The following is a 20,117-nucleotide window of genomic DNA, read 5'->3' as shown; positions in this document are numbered from 1 at the left end:
AACCAGTAACATGTATGTTATATATAATTTGTATGTTTATTAAATAGATAAATCAGAAAAAAAAGTTCAACGTATTTTACCGTATATGGAACAGTTTTCACACATTTTTATATGTACACTGACTGTACATCATCGTGCAGATTTGTTTGCACTGTAAGAGGAAGGTTTTTGAAATGTCTATGCTACTATGATAATCGATAAACACATGTGTGAACCATCCTGACAAAAAACTTTAGTGGTTTTATTGTTCTTCACTCGGGGTTAAGAAGCCCAGTTCTAGCACCGCGCTCGTTATTGGCTAACTGTAAAAATGTGGTCATTGAAAATGGAAGTGACGTCCTGCCGGCTCGTTATAACGGCGCTAGATTCCATTTTACAGTATTTTACTGCCATGTTACGAAGAACAACACTGACGCAAAACCAGATCACAAGAAATTCCGCAAAAGTGGTCAAGTGACGCAACTTACAAACGCTTTCGTTGGAGACAAACTAGACACCGCAGGAAAACCCTCGATAAAACAATGGCATTAAATAGTATTAGAAAGAAAATCTGACCGAATGAGGATATTTTCAAGATAAATTAAAATGAATAGAAAAAAATAAACGAATCCCGATACTTCGGGATTGGCTTTCGCTCAATCCCGACGTCTGGAAAGCGATCCGTTCTTTCGGGATTCGCATTCCATATCACTTACAATCAGAAAATTTGACATTATTCTCAGTCCGATGACGTATCACTGCTTTTTTATCAATTCTCAGCAGCGACGTCACTCGATTGCGTCACGTGCGAACTCGTCTAATTGCCTCTACTCCTCGACCTTCTCGCCGGGTAATTACCGATTGATAGTTTGGATTGCGTAAAGCAGAAGAAGAGGCGCTCGTAGTAGAAGTAGTGTAATAGTAGGAGTAGGAAAAAACGAGTTTCATGCTCGCTCCATTTCCCCTGCGCAAAATGCAATCGGAATAAATGTACCGCGGTGACTCGGTAATAATCGGTTAAGTGCGTTGACACGCTGACAACCCGCATTCAGTTACAAAAACGCAACTTCTAAGTAAAGCAGCTGTCGGTTTTGATAACAAACATCCTGTGTTTCAGTGATAAATTTCGAAAATAAGGCAATAGCAAAGTTTAGTTATAACATGTGTTATAAAAAGACAGGGACGTCATTTCAGATTTTTTCAGAAGGGGCAAAAATTGTCCAGTTAGTGGTCGTTTTTTTAATATCTCTATTTCATTATGATTCATATTATTTCATTAAATGACAAATTTTAGGGGGTCTCTGTTTAGAATCCACGTCAAAAGCAATAAAATCGTGCCGTCACAGTGGAACGCTAGATACAGCCAATACCGGTATTACCGGTATTGACATTATTTTTTTTATTATTAATTGTTAATAAAAAAGAGCAACAAAAATAATATATATTTTATCTAAGTAATAAAAATATAGTAACTATTCTTGTCCTTATATATATATATTTTAAATATAATAAATAAACAGGACAAATTTCGAATTGAGTTTCATGCGCTTTATTTTGTTTAGAAATCTCAATAAAAAAAAATGCCTGTACGCCTTTGAAAAATATCTGTGAAAGGAATATATATCGGCGTATCTACTATGACCGAAATTCGCAGAATTCGTTCGTTGAACGAAACAAAATATTGGAAAGGCCCACGCTTTATTATAGTTTAACGCAAATCTCAAAAACAGATGTGCGTCGCTTAAAAAGATACGAGTCATTCGAATTAATTAAACATCAAGTAGTTGTTTCTTATCTCTTACAACTTGCGAATATTTTAAAGACTATAAAAATTTAAAAAAAAAAACGTTTTAATGCCACATATCAACACCTGGCTACAACACCTAGAATTCACGAACTCTCAATATAATACACATAATTTACATTGTCAAATATAACCGTCTCTAGCATATTGATTAATTTATTTATTACATCCCTACACAAAATTTATTTAACAGACATGTTTGAGTTTTTAACACATCTTCGCCATATTTTAACAAAAAAAATATTCGCGGTAGTTACATTACTTCCTTTTTTAATTTCATATAACATGTCGGATAGTAATTATACTTTGTAATTGGTGTTGTCATACAATCAAAGAAGAAAGAAAACTGGACAAAATATGTAGATAGTGTCTCTTTTACTAAAAACAAAAGATATTACTGTATCTGCAAATAAGTATCGGTAAAACAGAAAATACTTTCGCATTAATATGGTGTATTATAATTGTAGTGATACGACGTTTCAGATCAAAACAACGTCACTTTACGACGTTTCAAGAACTGCTACCAATTTTATGTTATAATCTTGTGTGCCGTTAATGAGTCGCAAAGACTTAATGACGGGTATTTGTTGAAATTGTAGGTTACATAGTTATTATTGTTATGAATGAGATCGGCAGACGAAGCACCGCCGGTCGTTGTACTCCCGTCGCGGTCAACCAAAGTATCCCTTGGTCTTTCTACCGCAACGTTACTGTTGCCAAGGTGCATAAAACGGCCCTCACAATAGATTGCTGAGCACAATTCTGACAAAATCGAAAGAGTTAGAACTATCAGGAAAAGCTGAAGAACGCACGATTGATTAAGACTTTCCAATTGCCTAAAAGCAGTGAGCTGAATCAACAAGATAACACTAGTTTTACCGAGGAAGTGTACGAAATGAACTTATGTAAAGAATAATTCAGCTTATTGAGATTCAGTATAAAATAGGACAGTAGCTTCTAAATTAAGTCATGTGTATGGAGAAGATGAATTCATTTAAACATTTCTTGCAGTTGAAGTTGCAAAAGACGAACAAAAGACATATTTCTTTGAAACCTTGGAAATGAAAGAGTGTCGCTTTGAATTGATTCGTTTTTAAATAAAGAATCTAACGAGAATGGCAGACCTTGGTATAACAATATAAACAATCATAAGCTTGAGATTGAACACCACTATTCAATCAAGAAGGAAAAGTAACAGCTATACACAAAAGTATAGTTTAGACTCAACATGTGTTATTAGAAATTGCACATATTCTTAAAGACAAAGATATTTTTTAACAAATTCGATCTCATGCAACAAATAATGGTTGTTGAAGATTAACAAATATTTTTTCTGGTAGCAATACAAATCAAAAAGATATCAAGATGCTATATGTAAATTTGTAGATAGAGCTTATTATAGTATAAGAACACCTTTCAGCATTTTCTGAAGCATTGTTTCAATGCACATGGGTTAGAATGACTCAAGGCGAGCGTTGATCTAAATTCCGTGCGTTATCGCTTTTACCTAACACGTTTTACGATCGTGGGTGTTGGTAGCTGGTCAATGAATCAGAATGAAGCAATGCGGCAGTGAATTGTAGGGAAGTGAGGAAATTGAGAGTTGGAAGACGACGTAGTGGCTCAGCAGTAGGGCAAGATGAGAGAGAGAGGCGAGAGAAAGGAGGCTAATGGAGCGAACGGCGCCCTGGGCTAAGTATTCAACGTTTTGTACGCCAAATACGATCGTGTGTATACAATCATGTGTACACAATGGCATGCCCCGATCAAGGTGTAGTTTTGCAAGCGGAATCGCAAAATACCCGCAGAAGTCGGTATAGTCGTTGGACTCTTGAAATTATCGATAACACCTAATATAAATTGCTGTAGATTATGAGCACGCAAGAACAATAGGTTGCCATGTACAACGTAAATCGAAACATATGTTAAAATACTGCCACGCAATTCAAATATGATTAAGTTTATATTACATTGCGTTTGTTAACATTATAATACAATATCACTTAGGTTAGGTCATTGGGGTTAATATAATAGTTTCATATAACAATATTCTTGTTGCAATTTTCCTTGTAGGGAGTTACTATCGTGTCCCTTATTCTCGCCCGTCGCGACCAGGACGTCAGCGCTCTAGAACGCTCCTCTTGCACGAACCATTCAATTTCTCAGCAAGGTTATTAAACACGAGGATGTTTTCGGCGATAGCAATGATTAGCTAAATAAATGTATGTGGGATGGTGCTTATCTATTTTAGGTGTGAACAATGATTGTTTTTATTATTTTATGATAGTTATTGTTTGTGTAATGGAAAAGTCATAATCATAATCTTCAGATTTGTGTTGTGAAGTTCATATTACATTGTAATATAATATATTGACAGTTAATATTATTGTGAACCGTCATCTTATTTTAAAATGGCGTCTATTTAAAACGTTATTTCGTTTAAAAAATCTTACAGAAAAATGTTTTTGAATATAAATTAAGACAAAAAAAAACTTTTTTATCACATGTATAGAACGTGAGAATCAGAATTTTTTGCGAATACGAAATCTGGCGTAGTTTTAATTTAATTTCAATAAAAAAATATTTTAAAATGGCGTCTATTCATAATATTAAAAAAAAATCTTAAAGAAAAAAAAGCAGAGGGGGAAACGTTGTTAATATGAATTTAAAAAAATATGTATAGAATACGAGTTATAAATATTATTATGACTGCGAAAACAGTCGTAGTTTTAATCAAATTTCAATAAAAAAAATCTGAAAAATAGAGCTTATAAATATTAAAGCAATATACAATAATTTATTGCTAATTTTTGAAGCCATTTTTAAATAATATTCTTTAGACCTTTTGTATATCGCAGTGTACACCATATTATTTCTGAATACAAAAAAAAATTTTCACCCTCCTAAATAAAAAAAAATATATGAAAAAAAAATTTTATGCCCCTTTATATTTTTTCTTCGAAAAATAAAAATTTGGTTCTGAAGAGGTTCAAAATTCAGATAATTAATATTTTAAAAAATAGTATTTCGTTTAATAAAAATCTAACAAAGAAAATAAAGGGGAGAAAAACGTTTTTTTAATAGAAATAAAAATAGTTTTTTATTATACACCTATAGATGAATGTGAGATATAGATTTGTGTCCATAAAAACAGCCGTAGTTTTTAATCAATTTTTAATTAAAGTTTAAAAAAAAATTGAGCTTATAAATATCTCGATCAGGTTCGAAAACCATCTTCAAACTATTTTGAATTTTTTGAATAGCAGCTCTCTGCTATTCAACAAATTTAAAACAACGTTTAAAAAAATGTAAAGAAGAAATATTTTGTTATAGACATTAAAATAACAAAAAACTTTTTTTGACATAATTATTTAAAAAATTGCTCAGTATTTTTTCACAAATTTAAAGATTTTTTTTCTAGTTTTTGCTAGGTTATGTTATTAATTTTACAACTAAAATGAACACGCAATGCACTAACTACTAAGCTGGGATTCAATAATTTATCCTAGCATATATAGTTTTTTTGTGACGACCGTCCGCTACTCTAAAGAAGAACAAGTTTTTGTCTATCGTGCTGGAAAATATGATAGTTACACGTCACAGGTAATCAAAAAAATGTTAAAATCATGATATAGAACCTACAAATTAAAAGACATATCGATGGCTTAAAGTGTGAATTTTTAGTTCCACTTTTTGGTGAAAATGACTTAACAATGTCCAAAATTTACAATTAAACACTACAAACATGATATGCCGCGGTGCACACACCACTCTGCACCGTGGTTCGTATCTCGAATCTAGGTACATATCTAGAGGTCAAAATAAGATATGAAAATAAATCGTAAGTCGAGGTATGTTAATAACAAAAATTCCATTTTTTGAGTTATAATATAGAACCCAAAATTAGATAATAGTTATATTTTACCAAGCAAAAGAGTATATTGACAAATTGAAACAATATCTAAAAATATGGTAGTGATATGATGGCATATATTTTTATCTCAGATTTACTTTTTTATTAGTATACGACAAATTATTGAGTCATTTATAAAATACCTGACCTAGAAAGTAATTTATATTATAGATAATACAGAAAAATAAAGTAGTATTAATTATGACTACACACAAGGAAGTGTAACATAAATTAAAAATAAAACGTTTTTAAACAAAGTATCTAAAAAACACACTAATAAAACAATAAAGATCCATCAGCAATAGCAATCATTGTTCTATTGATAACAATTTCAAAATCACTCATTGTTTTATCTGATCGTGTTGATCTTACGCTTTTCGATGTTTTTTTTGTCTTGAAGTGGCAATAAAAGGTGCAATTAACTCATTCAACAAGAACACATATAATATACAATAATTACAGTGATGCACTTGGTCGGTTAAACTGTAACGCAACAACAATAGAAACGCACCTTGACACAAAATCGTTTTTTCCTTTCGTCGCCGTATAGTATTAACATTTAATTATTCCAGAAGCGCAGCGGTGCAGCGATAAAAATGCACGTTTTTAACTCGTGCGTTCATCTCCAAAGCAACCTCGTTAGGCAAAGCGCGGGATGCGACTGAAGGCGCACGGGTTTGTTTTGACTCTTATCGGGGTGACGTCACAAGTTCAATCCCGATTACGCATCGACAATTGGCCATGCAGACCATAAACCTCGCGAACGCACATATTTGTTTAAAATGCATAAATAATCTCACACACACAAGACCGGCCAAGTGCACCGGTTGCAAAGTAACCGGGCTCCGAGATTTTGAGGGCCCTATAACTAGATACAAATTTAATTAAAAATAATATTGCCAAAAATATACAGCAAATTAGTATTACGCTTCAAGCTTATTAAATATCAAGCAATCAAGCTTATTCAATTGTAAGTAAAAAATAGCTACAAAATTGCTTAGTACTTTTTTTTACAAATTAAATGATTTTTTGTTAGATCATGCTATCAATTTTACAATAGTTTTTTTTTTGTTTGTGATGATCGTTTGTCACTCCAAATGAGATAACGCCGCTTTTCGGACCCAGATAAAATAGAAAGCATGGTTTGCTGTTGCTGTAGCTTTAAAATATATAGCGTTTTCTATATTCTACACTTCTTATGAAACAAACTAATACATTAATTTACTGCTTGTTTGTCTGAAAAGTTATTGACCCTGTGTTCATGTACATATGTATGTAGTAATTATAAATTCATTGTGTTCTAAAGTTCATTTTAATTGTTTCACAATAAATTAAAGCATGTTGTCATAAATACATACATATGTATGTATTTACGACTAAGATTGGTTATAGAAATAAAATCATATATTTATAAAGCAGTTAATTTAATGATATTTACGTATTTGATGAGCTACTAATAACAGCAAAATAAATAAAAATGCACATGTGCTTATGTACCTGTCAGTCATTTCAGTAATCTTTGTTCTATTAATATAATAATTATTATTGAAATACTGTAATTTCAATACATTGACTTAGCACTTGTATGTTAAAACATAGTTGAAATTTTATTCTACGACATTCATTTATTCATAATAATTTTTAAAACTGTTGTTGTATAAATCGTTTTGTAAGGAATGTCAACAATTACAAATAAACTGTTATTCAACTTATCTTTATTTCAAAAAAATTGCTCTACTGTGTTGAAATGATAAATTCCGGTTCTAAATAGTAAGTATATACGATGAAAATAAGAAAAAGGCGTAGATAAACGAAATCTTAACATCGCAGTGGAAAAAACGTTTCGTCCTCATCTCCCGCTTTTAACCGATAAGCGTAGCGAAACAAATATTCTACTTTCTCGCATACAAAGTTAACACTGCTGTTATTATTATTTAAATTTGTATGTTTTATCTCATGTATTATTATTTTTTCAGTTACATTTAGTAACAAGCAATATTATTTCGCTAAAATTACATTTTATAAATTTTAACAACAAATTTGATGTTACTGTAGAATAAAATCATTTTTTTTATTATATTTGTGCTAATTTTATTGCTACCAAATGTTTTATTAAATAATAAAATTGAATACTATAACAAAAAACATTTCGTTCTCATCTCCCGCTTTTAACCGATAAACTTCGCGAAACGAAGATTCTAGACTCCCGCATATAATGTATTAACATAAATTTATAAAAATAATAAAACAAGGACATTCATTTAATTTTATAATTAAAAATGAAATAAAATTATATATTTTCTATAACACTAGAATAGTTCATAATTAAATAATCACGTGCCATATTATTTTATTACTTTTATTTTTTATTACAAATCTGACTATCATGACTTAACAGGTTTCCTCAATCATGATCATGATGGCAATTATGCAATTAAATATATATACATATTGTATATATAAAAACAGTTATGGCACACACCTAAAATAAATAAGCACCATCCCATATACCATACATTCTTTCAGCTGCTCATAGTTATCGCTTTAGTTCGGCAAGTTCGTTAAGAAGCTGGATGACTCGTGCAAAGGGAGCGTTCTCGAGCGTTGACGTCCTGGCCGCAACGGGTTAGAATAAGGGACGCAATTGTGACTCTCAAAATTAGGAAGTTTTAAGCGACAAATTGAAAATGAATTGAAGGGGGAAAAAAGATTAAAAAGTTTTAAAGCATCCCTTCCAGCGGACGACCGATCACAAGGCAGAAATTGATGATGCTCGCGCGTTATTGTCAACTGCCGAACCCCGACCTATGCACCCGACCTTGCGACGCTTCGCCATCCTTCACCTCTTGTTTGTCCAGCCTTCGAACTGGTTTCGATTACTATTCTGTTGGTTCAGCCGCGCGACGGTGCTCTGCCCCAGCCAACGGCCCCTATTGACCGGAGGCGTCATCGCCCTATCGAGCTCATTTGCCAAAGATTTGGACAAAAAAACAATCCGAAAAAAGTCATAATCCGACAGGTCGTCAACCCCATGCCGCTAAGACTTCTTCCACGTGTGTGTGTTATATAAAACCCTACATTCCGGGCGTTCTTCGCCGGAGCGGCACGTGGAAGAACCTGTCTCTCGAGCGATCGTCGAGATGATTATGATGATGGCGATGATGAAATTACGCCTAGGTAATAACACTAATCTAGACATTGAGTGCTGATTGCGTCCATTGTTCGACTTTCGATCGAATCTTGTGGCATTATAAAAAGCGGGAAGGTCATGCGGAGAAATGCTCATACTATGTGGAATAGGGCTTTCAAATTTCTCTTCATAAGCTAATATAATTTAAAATATTTGTATTTGAATCTAGTTTCCAAGGCGAAATTTCAAGTCGATTTTTAATTGTACTTATCCTCTTTTTCGCGTGATACCGGTATCATGTTTATCATGCGTCAATATTATTACAGTCTAGTTTTAAATAATAGTGGCGACGCGTTCACGGTTTATAATCATGAGTATAATATGTTGAAAATTGCTGTTGAGAAAGTGCATCTAAAACGAGCATATCTTATGATATTGCTAAAAGATAATTTATATTCGTGACAAATTTATTTTAAAATTTGTATTTAATTCCCCTTTTTTATTCACTTTTTTCACGCGTTCGCAATTCCCAGTTTTTTATATATACTCACAGTACTGGCAACATTATCAGTGATAGATCGACGGTTTCAAAAGGGCTTTGACCATCGAACGTCGGAATTTTGATATTCGCCGCATTATGCCTACCGTCACCAGATCGACGCGCCAGGAATGCCGCTTGGGCCAAACAAAAAAAGTCGAAAGTGACGTTTTCTCATTTGAATATGAATTGAAAGCCAATTTGTACAAATAAATTGTAATAATAGCTTTGACGTAAGAGCGGAGAATAATTTGGTATTTAGAAAATGGTAATGGCGAAGCACGCGATGTGTGAAAGTTTAAATTTTTTGTGAATATTCCTTATCGTAATCGTTCGTTATCAATTATATGCAATCGCCGATAAGTGTGACCTCTGTTTTACCGACGTGCGATAAACAAACATGGCCGTCTTTTGATTTTGACGTTTAAATCGAAAAACGTCTCGTTAACGCTTTTACTTGGTAATCGTTCGTTATCTACTCGAACGTTAGCAACGAGCAAATTTATTCAGCTGAAATAGAATTCCATCGTTATGGTATTCTAAAGATTGAATGCGACAGCACATCAATCTCGAACAACTAGACAGTGCAACAAAGCGTCTTTCAACGAGAGAATTATCTCAAGAATTCCTGCAATCCAACAGCTGGCGATGGAGCGCCATCTTAACGAGCATATATACAAATCTATGGAAAATGGTCACTGCATGTTTAAATATAAAAAGATCAAACTGGAAATTTTTGTTCGAAGAACATAAATTACTGCGGGAGCTGACAAACAAGGACAAAAATGTTAGTTGTTAACAGGAATTAAACCTCACTATTACACTTATAATCTACAAAATGATCCAAAATTATGTTTCAATTTTTTCTCAACGTTTAGATGCAGCATAATTTGTTAGAAGTTAGAAGTTCTACACGAAAACGACACTATAACTGCATATTTTCCTAGCCCCGAACAGAACTGAACAATAAAAAGGATATATTTATTTTATTTACCTATTAAAAATCTCATAATGGACATAAGTACGTATCAATTTATTGTAAATCTTCTGATGCAAAATGACAATCAACGTATATATTATTAATTGTAAACTATTATTAAAGCTTACAATCTTACAATAAGAACGACCTATTTAAATTATTCGTTGCAAAATTCATCCGTGAGATAAGGAAAATTTAAGAAAACCTAATATGTAATGTCTTTATGTTCAGGTTTTAGTCACCATTGGTTATTATGATTTTTATCATATATATAAATATATGTAAAAACATTCATATCTAATCTGGTCAGGTATGTTACACAAAGTTCTAGGAATCGATACTATGAATTTAATGCAAATCGAAATATTAAAAACACGACCGCTAACTGGCCAACTCTAGCCCCCCTCTGAAAAAATTTGAAATGACGTCCTTATTTCACTAGTAGATATACTAGTGAAAACCGAATTTGGCCCAATAGGAGAGCGTTTTATTGCTTTTGACGTGGATTTTTGACTTCTGAGAAGGGATAATGGTTTTTTGTGCTTTCCTATTGGGTTTAAATGTGCTTTATTTAATTTTAAAGTCGTAATATTGCTAAAAAAAACCTTAATAGAACATTATCACTGTTATTTCTTTATACGTAGATTGTAAAATTGACCAGAAAAATGCATGTCATTTAATGAAGTACTATGAATCTAAATGAAATCGAAAATTTAAAAAAAACGAGCACTGACTGGCCAACTTTTCCCCCCTCTGAAAAAAATGATTTTTTTTCCATAGAAATTGTACACTTATTTAATTGTACGGTCAATTCAATAGTGCGTTTGACGTTTAAAAATTTTGTATCAAGATCTCTTTGATCTTCCACCAAAGCAAATCTTTCATCAAAGCAAAAATTTGCAATGCGCAATCAAGAAGTTCATGCAGAATTATCGAAATCGATAAAGCGTTAAAATAGTCTCATACATATTTATTTTTGCATGATGAAGACATCAAATATATGTAACACAAATCAACTATGAAAAATAATGGCGATATTGAAACGGTAGTGTTTTATATATGTAATTCATAGATAGTGTTTTAAGCAAAAAATATACTACTCCATCGTAAAATAATGATTAGCAACGGTTGTATTCATTACATGGAATGCAACACCGTCTAGCATTTGTTGGATCAATTTTATACGGTTGATTATCTATCAATAAAATATTCCTTTCTGAAAAACCGCTGTAATTGTTATGCTAAACTCGACCTTGGAGAGATATGTTAAATTCGACCTCAACAAGGAGAGTTAATATAGTATTGTCTAAATCTAAACTGAGCGAATAATACACGTACATATATAACAGGGATAGCCTAACATTTGAAACTACTAAAAAAATTTGAGCAATATTAAAAAAGAAAAACAAACGAGAACGATTTTTTTCTACTGCAATGTTGCTTATATGTTGTCGAGAACATTAGTCAAATGGAACAAAAAATCATTACTGACTATTTTTACAACTTTCATTACTAATTTGCAGTCCGAATTTGAGCCCAACTGCTTTTCCATGAAAGGGATCAAATATATTCCAGGGCAAGTGTATAATCCTGTATAAGTGGATACCTTCCATTCTGGAATATAATAAGCACCCCCATATAGTTTGGCTCTATGTCATATTTTCATTATAAGAATGTTTTTATTTCATCCCTAAATCCTTTTGCTTCAAAGCCGAAACAGCAGCGGTCACTTTTAAAATTATTTTACCTGGTAATGCTATACACAAACAAACAAATTTTGTATTTTTTGGGTACACTTTAAACTGCCATTTTCACTAAAATATATCAGTAAAAATATATATCTACGCGTGAAAATGTTTTCCGATATGATTTCTGTATAGAATAAGAGAATTTCTGGTTTAGAATCAGGGATGGCATTTCAGTTTTTTTTTAATAAATATATTTCATTAAGATAAATGGTATTTAATTAAATGACATTAAATGGCCCTCCCCCAAATGACGTCCCTGATAATCGCGCCGTCGCCGTCGTAGTGTGAACGATCGGTAACAGGAGTAGAACGACTAGATGTCAAGAATTTACCTCAAAAGTAATCAATCGTTCCATTCCCCCGATAATATAACGATCCATTACTCTTACGGTAAATAAAATGTCGGACGTCTTGGCTACCTCTGGTATATAACTAGAAGGAATGCGGATATCGGTAGATATCATTGTCTCGCACTTCACATTAGATTTAGATTGTATGCAGATAATAAAGGCATTCAAGAAAGTGTAAATTTAAATGTTAACCATTTAAAAAAAATATGAACTTTCGGATCAGATTAAAAACACGCTTGCATCGCAGATTGCGAAACATCAGCAGAATGGTTATGTAATTTTAATTATTGTACTAAAGGGTGTGTGGGAAGAAATTCGAGGGGGGGGGAGAGATCACGCACTTCGCAGTTTAATAAATTTCATTATTTTTCTCTGTTCTCTTAGCAGTGACAAGTCACGATTTTCAAAAGAGACAGAAGGTCAATCGGCTCTCGGTTTCGAAACCGATCGTGTCTCGTACCTATGACCCCGTTGTGTAAAAGGCAAGCACGCCATTTTTAAACGCTGGAAACACAGTATCGATTTTTTTAATTAATAATTTATATCAAAAGTCTCAGTGTACCGGATCTAAACAGTATGGTTCTATGTGCCGTTGCTCCAATTGTTATATAAACACGATAACCAAACTTGCTCACATTCCTAAGAATCCCAAGAGAGCGGAACGCTGAATTATTCAATGTTACTTTGTTTCTGTTGAGTTGTCTGCCTGTGTGTGTTAATGTAATTTTGCATACAATAAGCTCTGTGTGCAATAACATATTGGATTGAGTACTTTTCGGGGCTTAATTGCCGTTTGAACAAGAAAGCGTGCAACGTCCAAAATGCTACCATACATGCGAAAGAGTTTCCATTGCGTAACTTCGTCTATATAATCCCTCGATTTACGTGGTAATCGTTATACGCAGTTAAAAAAACATATATTTTTAAATATTCTAAATCAAACATATTTGATTGATGGCCTACTACCACTTCTTGCACTTGACCTACATATGAAACCTCTCTCACTGCCCATGCAGTGTGTACTGCGTTGCTTTTTAAAGTGCACGCGTGTGATGATATTCGTTTTATAAGTTAAAGAATTTATTTATTATTTTCTTCTCGTCTACTCTCTTCAACTACTATAAAATTAAGCATAATAAACTAATTATTTAAATTTCCTAATCAAAAACGATTGAGAGTTGCTGATAAACTGTATCAAATATTTTGAGATACAGGATAATATTAATGTAGTTAAATTATAAATTTATTTTTTATGAGCGCATTACTATGCCTGCGCTTTTTTGCGTGCGCATTGATCACACTGATTTTTTGCAGCGCGCTTTCCATCTTTAAAAATCACTTCCCAGTCACAGTACTTTTTATAAATTACTCAAAAACTGTTTACGCGGACCTACCCTTTCCTATGCGGCGGTATAAAAATATGCAGATGTTGTAAAACATTAAAAATATTCAAACAATTTAATTTTTAACAAAAAAATGTGTTGACAGCCGTCATATAAAAAAAAACAACGGATCAGACTGTGTCAGAAGAAGCTGAGATATTAACAAGACAAATTGATTAAAAATAAAACCATCAATCTTTGACGGTTGATTTATATTTGAAAAAAGACATAAAAACCCTCGTATATTATTATTTTTTGTGAGCATCAAAGCCCCTTCCTTAATGGGCGCCGCTTGAAAAGCAAAAATGGAATTCTATTCTCGGATTCCGTCAAAGACCGGTAGTGACCCGCGTTCAAAAATGCCCAGTCTGCTTTTTGACGTACACAAATGGACTTCCTGTCTTTGCCGCGCCGAGAATGCACCGGTGAAAGACTCTTTTGTATAAACTTCTCCATTGATACCAAGACTCCTTAAGAAAGTACATAAATCCGAAGCGATTTGATGGATAATGCTTGAAAGAAGATCTATCATGTTTTATTCTGGGATGTCATTTCAGCTCTCTCTCCATTTAGTGGTCGTTTTTTTAATATTTATATTTCATTAAATGACATGTTTAGAATGCACGTCAAAAGCAATAAAATCGTGCCGTTATCTAGTGTTCATATAAAGACTTTTTATAACAATAATAGGACTTGCAATAAATGAGAATCGAATGATGCGTATCTAAACTGAATTTTGATCAATAGGAGAGCGAAAAAACAATTATCCTATTGACTAAAATTCAGTTTGAATATACTTTGATCAGCCCTCTTATATCAGAAGTCCATAGTAATATCGGTAAGGATAGCTATCATATTTTTAAAACAGTGTAATATCCAAGTGCAGACTAACTATGGGGCAATATGTGAGATGCGACGTATGTCTGTACTTCCTATTCCACTTATTTTCCTCTGAGAGAAATATTTTGGACTTGATCTAATGAAAGTTATAATTAAGTGTAGAACTTTCATTATGTTAAGTTAGGGTTCAAACAGAAAATAGAGATTTACAATTTACAATAGACACTACCGAGTTAGATTTGGTATGCAAAATCTAACTAGAAAATGGGCTCTCAATCAGTTTGTAAAATATTCGTTTGTAATATCTCGAATGAAATTTGAAAAAATCCTATAATGAAACAATTTGTATACTTGAGCAACACAAGTAGTCATTTTTTCTCTCCGACTAAAATACATCCATGAGACGCTTCTTCTCGACAAAAATATGTTTATATGCCTTCGAAAAATTGTGAATAAAAGTTCTAATTGTTTAAATAAAAAAATATCGGTAAAACCCTTCGAAAAACATTTCTGTCGTTTATTGATATTTATATGTATATCGGTTGTGTCCACTGAGACCGAAATTAGCAGAATTTATTGAACAAAATATTGAAATGGCTCACCCTTTATTAACCTTAAAAGCTTGTCACAAGTTTTTGTGAAGTTAATTTTACATTTTTGTTATTGTTATTTAAGACGCAAAGATTATATTTCAATCGCAACTGATCTTAATTCTGGTGATTTGAAAAGCTGAAATGACGTCACTTATCAAAAAGTATGCAATATTAAATTAAACATTTTCTTTTTGACTCCCACACAGATTAGTAATTCGCACAGCATTGTGTTATGCATATTTTACATAATTCAAAGAGTTTAAAGATTATAAAAGTAATTAATGATTAATTAAAATAATTATTACTAACCAATAAATAGTTTTTAAATAAATAATTTTCATAGGAATTTAATTGGTTAAATAAATTAGCGTATTTAATTAAGTGACATATTTTTTCTGGCCAAATTCAAGAGGAGGCAAATGACGTCTCTGGTTAAGATGAAAACATATTACTATTAGCAAATTTCTTAATAAAAAAATAGCCAAGAAATGATCGAAAGATGATGGATATCGAGTCTTGCGAATTCCTCGATGTTTTAATGAATTGATTGCCAAAACAATTTTGAAGTCAGCCTTGAGTGTTGATTTTTTACCAATCCGTCGGTTATGGTTGTAATAACGGAAGCTTTGACCGTTGGGTCGAAACCAGTCCGACCCAGACCTCGGGCACAATCGAAAACACCCACTTGGCGCGGACCTCCAAGGAGAAACGCCAAAAACGATAAATTCCTAACGAATCTCGCTAAAAGGCGACGAAGCTGTCGCACGGCTCGAAAGGCAAATAATGGTTTTCTTGCCACTTGCGAAATTGCCACCGTGGGAGCGACCTTTTTTGTCAATTTCCAACGCAATTTGGAAACTCGAGTAAAAAGTTTTTGGGAAAATGGTAGACAATTCGAGTTTTTACAGATCACCCGACGTTATGTCACGTTCATTATTACGCGTCTAAAAACCTTGATGGGTATCAACAAAAAATATTTGGCAATGGAGAACAACACTTCCTTGTGATATGACATAACGAAAGAGACAATTCCCTAAATTTTGATATTTAATATACGCGAGAAAATTATATTGGTATCGATCTCCAAAGCCGAGACTTATTCATCACAGAGTAATTTATTATAAACATATGAAATTGCTTCTGAACTTACATTTATTGTGCCATGCTATTTTATTAACATAAAGCCAAATGCGTACTGTCCGTAGAAAATACTACCTAAATAATTTAATTATAATTCATTTTTTTTGAGCAACTGTGGTAATTGACACTCAAAAATCTGTTGTCACTCCTAAATCGTCAAATCACCCCAAACATCAAGAGTGGGAAGAGCAAAAAAGCCTCCCTAATATCACTCGAACTATGCCGATCATTGACCGAAACTTGAAAGACAAATAAAGCAACCGCTTCCCACTTCACCACGACCCTTGTTGCGAGTTTTATAATTAACTACAATATCAATAGTTTTGTCTTCTATAAAAATAAACGCGCGTTCGCTACAATTTATCAGAACAATACAATTTATTATTTAAGTATGACATCATTAAGTATAATTCGGTGATTTACACCTGAAGAACATGGGTTCGAAACCTATATTGACCATTTTTATCGTATCTGAGAGATCGGAATAAGTGATTAATATATAATTATATTTTCGATCGATAATCACAGATTTGATTTCCTATATTTTCATAATCTCACGCTTGAACATTGTAATGAATAATTAAATTAAGCTTTTCATGGTGATTTCTATTGATTGTAAGCTGTTATAATAAACTTTTAATTAATTTAATACATGTCACTGATTTACAGACTATCACTCTGATGTATCATTACTTGTTTGACCCATTATAACGCATTGGGCTAACGCCAGTTTGTTCTGAAACGAAAGATTTACATTATTTATTCTAACAACATGATTAAATCTATGGGTAATTCCAGATTTTATATAACCTAGATAAGCCATGTAAATATATTTTTTATAAAGCTTTAATTAAAATCAAAGTTCAAGAAGTAATATTATATTTTAAAACTATTTGTTTTTTATAAAGCCTAGCATTTCTAAGGAATTTAAAAATATTTTCGCTAACAAGATTTTTATTTTCTGTTGTAACTCGACAGGTAGGAGCCCAATGCATTACAACGGTGTAAACACAATCAACACCTACATGTAAGTGGTGAAAGAACAGTCTGTTAATCAGTGACATATATTTTATTTAATAGCTTATAATCAATAGATGTAACTTTGCAGCTGTGCCGTTTTTTTAAAGGTGCATTTTTATAAATAAAAAATTGAGTCCGATGCAGAAACCGAACCTATTGCCTTTTGATTATCAGTCCGGCGCCTAATTGACTACGCATTCACCAGTATTAAGTATTATTTTATTATTGATATAAAAAATAGTTTAATAATACTTTTTGTAACATGATACATTTTAAAAATATCAGCGTATAGTAAATTATTAAATTAAGAACATAAAAAATAAAGACCCAAATCGTTTTTTGATATCAATAAAGTTAAATATATTGAATGATTTATGAAAATCTGTATTTAAATATTTAACCCGAGTACAGATATTTTTTGCATTAAACTATATTTTTTATATCTAGATTTAAAAAATGAATCGTATATAAACAATATTTTTAACCCTTTAAACGCCAGCCACTAATTAGTGAGTCACCTGTTATTTCTCTTCACGCGTCAATATCTCTTTCGGAAAATAAACACAAAATATTTGTTTTACTGATAAATAAAGCTAGTACAATAATCTTTACTTTAAAATACTTTCTTTAAAAAAATATTTGTAAATAATTAATTCATTTGTTTAAAAAAATAATCATTAAGTGAATCTTTAAGTATATCTTTATAACGTTTATTAATTATAAGAATGGAAGAGATATCGAACTTAGTCCTTACATTTTATTGTTAGATCACACACGTGCAACCTTGCAGAACGCAAATCACTTGCACTTTCTAAAAATAAATGATAAAACAAGCGATTTTTTACAGTGCGCGCTTATCGACACTTTCATCGCTCTCGGATTTGGGACCGACGTCCGGAAAATGCTTTCGTATTTTCTAATCTATCTTACGTAACTCGAGTCACTGCGTCCGATTCGGGTACATCGGTGTACTTAAGGACCCTGCAGTCCTTTCGCGGTGCGCTGCCACTTTCTACACACACAACATTCCGCAACGTTTCCTTCCAAGTGAGCCGAGAGTGCACAAGCGTGCTTCCGTTCTGCGATTATCAGACCCATAAATATGGACTTGCGTTGTGGCAGTGCAGTGTTGCAACTATCTGCTGTTGCATTGCAGTTTTCAGAGCGAATTGATTTCATACCGCGATTGTGTCACGTTGCTTTAATTGAATTAAAATAAAAAACAGTAATATTGCACATGTACGACTTCGGTCCGTGTCGGTAGATTCTTCAAAATAAGCCTAGTTTATATAAAATATGAGTTTGAAGCTAAAACCCTCGAGTTGCAAGGTCCTTCCGTAAGTTTGAATGGTTTCATTGTATGGGATTGTACGCAAATGTATACATAAGAGTTCCCTATGAAACGTATTCTTAAGCATCATCATAAATTGTTTAATATAATGAACCAATTATTGATTAAAGACTGGATTTGTCAAATGATTGTTGATGCTATCTATTAGATACTAAAAAAATCGTGAGAGAATATATACATTGATACATAAATATAATCGGGCATCCAAATACCCGGTCAAATTCATTACCCAGTTCTCGGGTATTTCATCAATTAACCGGGTACCCAATTCGGTTCCGGGTAATTTTTATTCACTAATATATACAGACAGAGTTTTCAAATATTTTGTTTGTTTCGAGGGTGAGATAATTTTAATATATGAATTTTCTCATCATAAAAACACGTTAAACGGCTCACCCGTCCCAAAATATGTATTGTTGACAGCAAAAATGTGTATCTACAATCAGTCAAAAGTGAAAGCTTCGTAAAATTTTGAATGATAATTTTATAATCTTCTATTTATAAATCAGATAATTGTAGATGCAGAACTTGTTCTTTTCAATTTGCAAAAGTGAAGAATATATTTTTTTTGTTACTTCTAAATCGAAGGCTTAGGTAAATTAATTATCTAATCAAATAATTAATTCTGTGTAATTGCTATTAAAATTGCATTGGAATATTTAAAAACATCTGTTCACATCTTTTGCTAACCATCAACCGATGAATAGCGTACAAGACTTAAATGCCGTTTTTTGTGTACGACCGTCCCCCGAGTATTCCGTGTGTATTTTTTGCAAATACTTGAGGATGTGAAAATATTCAATGTTTATTACTAGATACTTGGTTTTAAAAAATGGAATTTCGAACAACTTATTCCGAATTTTTTTCACTGAAATGTCATATTTTAAAAAATATTTTTAGGATAATTCGATACTGTTTTTATTTATTTGCTTTATTTTACCCGTGAATTTCTGGTTTAGAAACAGGGGGGGGGGGCAAATGTTATCCAGAAGTATAGCTACGTATTTACCCATTGCGTGCACCACTGCCGTTACCAGTACTAAGGTCCTACAAGTCCAACCCTTATGGGCGGGCACCCAGCTTTTGACAATTGGCAAATGTTGGCCAGTCAGTTTTTTTAATATTTCAATTTCATTAAGATTCATAGTATTTCATTAAATGACATGCATTTTTCTGGCCAAATTCACTGACCGCGAGATTCTTTACAATGTACGTTTTGTATCATGTAAGAATAATAGTAAGCACAATAATAATAATTCATTATGTTTCAATTTTTCACTCCAAAAAAATGTCTTTAGTGTATCTAAATCTAATATGGGGATATATTATATAATTTTATATGTGACCCGC

The 20,117-nt window shown here is 32.4% G+C and overlaps 1 protein-coding gene across 2 annotated transcripts in view; it reads right to left on the bottom strand.

Moving 5' to 3' along the window:
- Positions 1-20,117, bottom strand: part of LOC148229053 (uncharacterized) — a 37,390-nt gene that overhangs the window by 5,167 nt on the left and 12,106 nt on the right. Inside the window, exon 1 of one of the 2 annotated variants that reach the window (XM_088197118.1) lies at positions 6,208-6,359. The exons of the other annotated variant lie outside the window; for it this stretch is intronic. Within the exon in view, the coding sequence (XP_088053244.1) occupies positions 6,208-6,255 (48 nt within the window). The 5' untranslated portion in view covers positions 6,256-6,359. Of the gene's footprint in view, positions 1-6,207; positions 6,360-20,117 lie in introns of those variants that run through there. 2 annotated transcript variants of the gene reach the window in all.

Source organism: Plectrocnemia conspersa, unplaced genomic scaffold (genome assembly GCF_051122295.1).
Source record: "Plectrocnemia conspersa isolate PC_06_02 unplaced genomic scaffold, ASM5112229v1 ptg000011l, whole genome shotgun sequence".
Classification (NCBI taxonomy): Eukaryota; Metazoa; Arthropoda; class Insecta; order Trichoptera; family Polycentropodidae; genus Plectrocnemia; species Plectrocnemia conspersa.
Note: the sequence above shows the minus strand (reverse complement) of the source record. Positions and strands in the feature narration are given on the sequence as shown.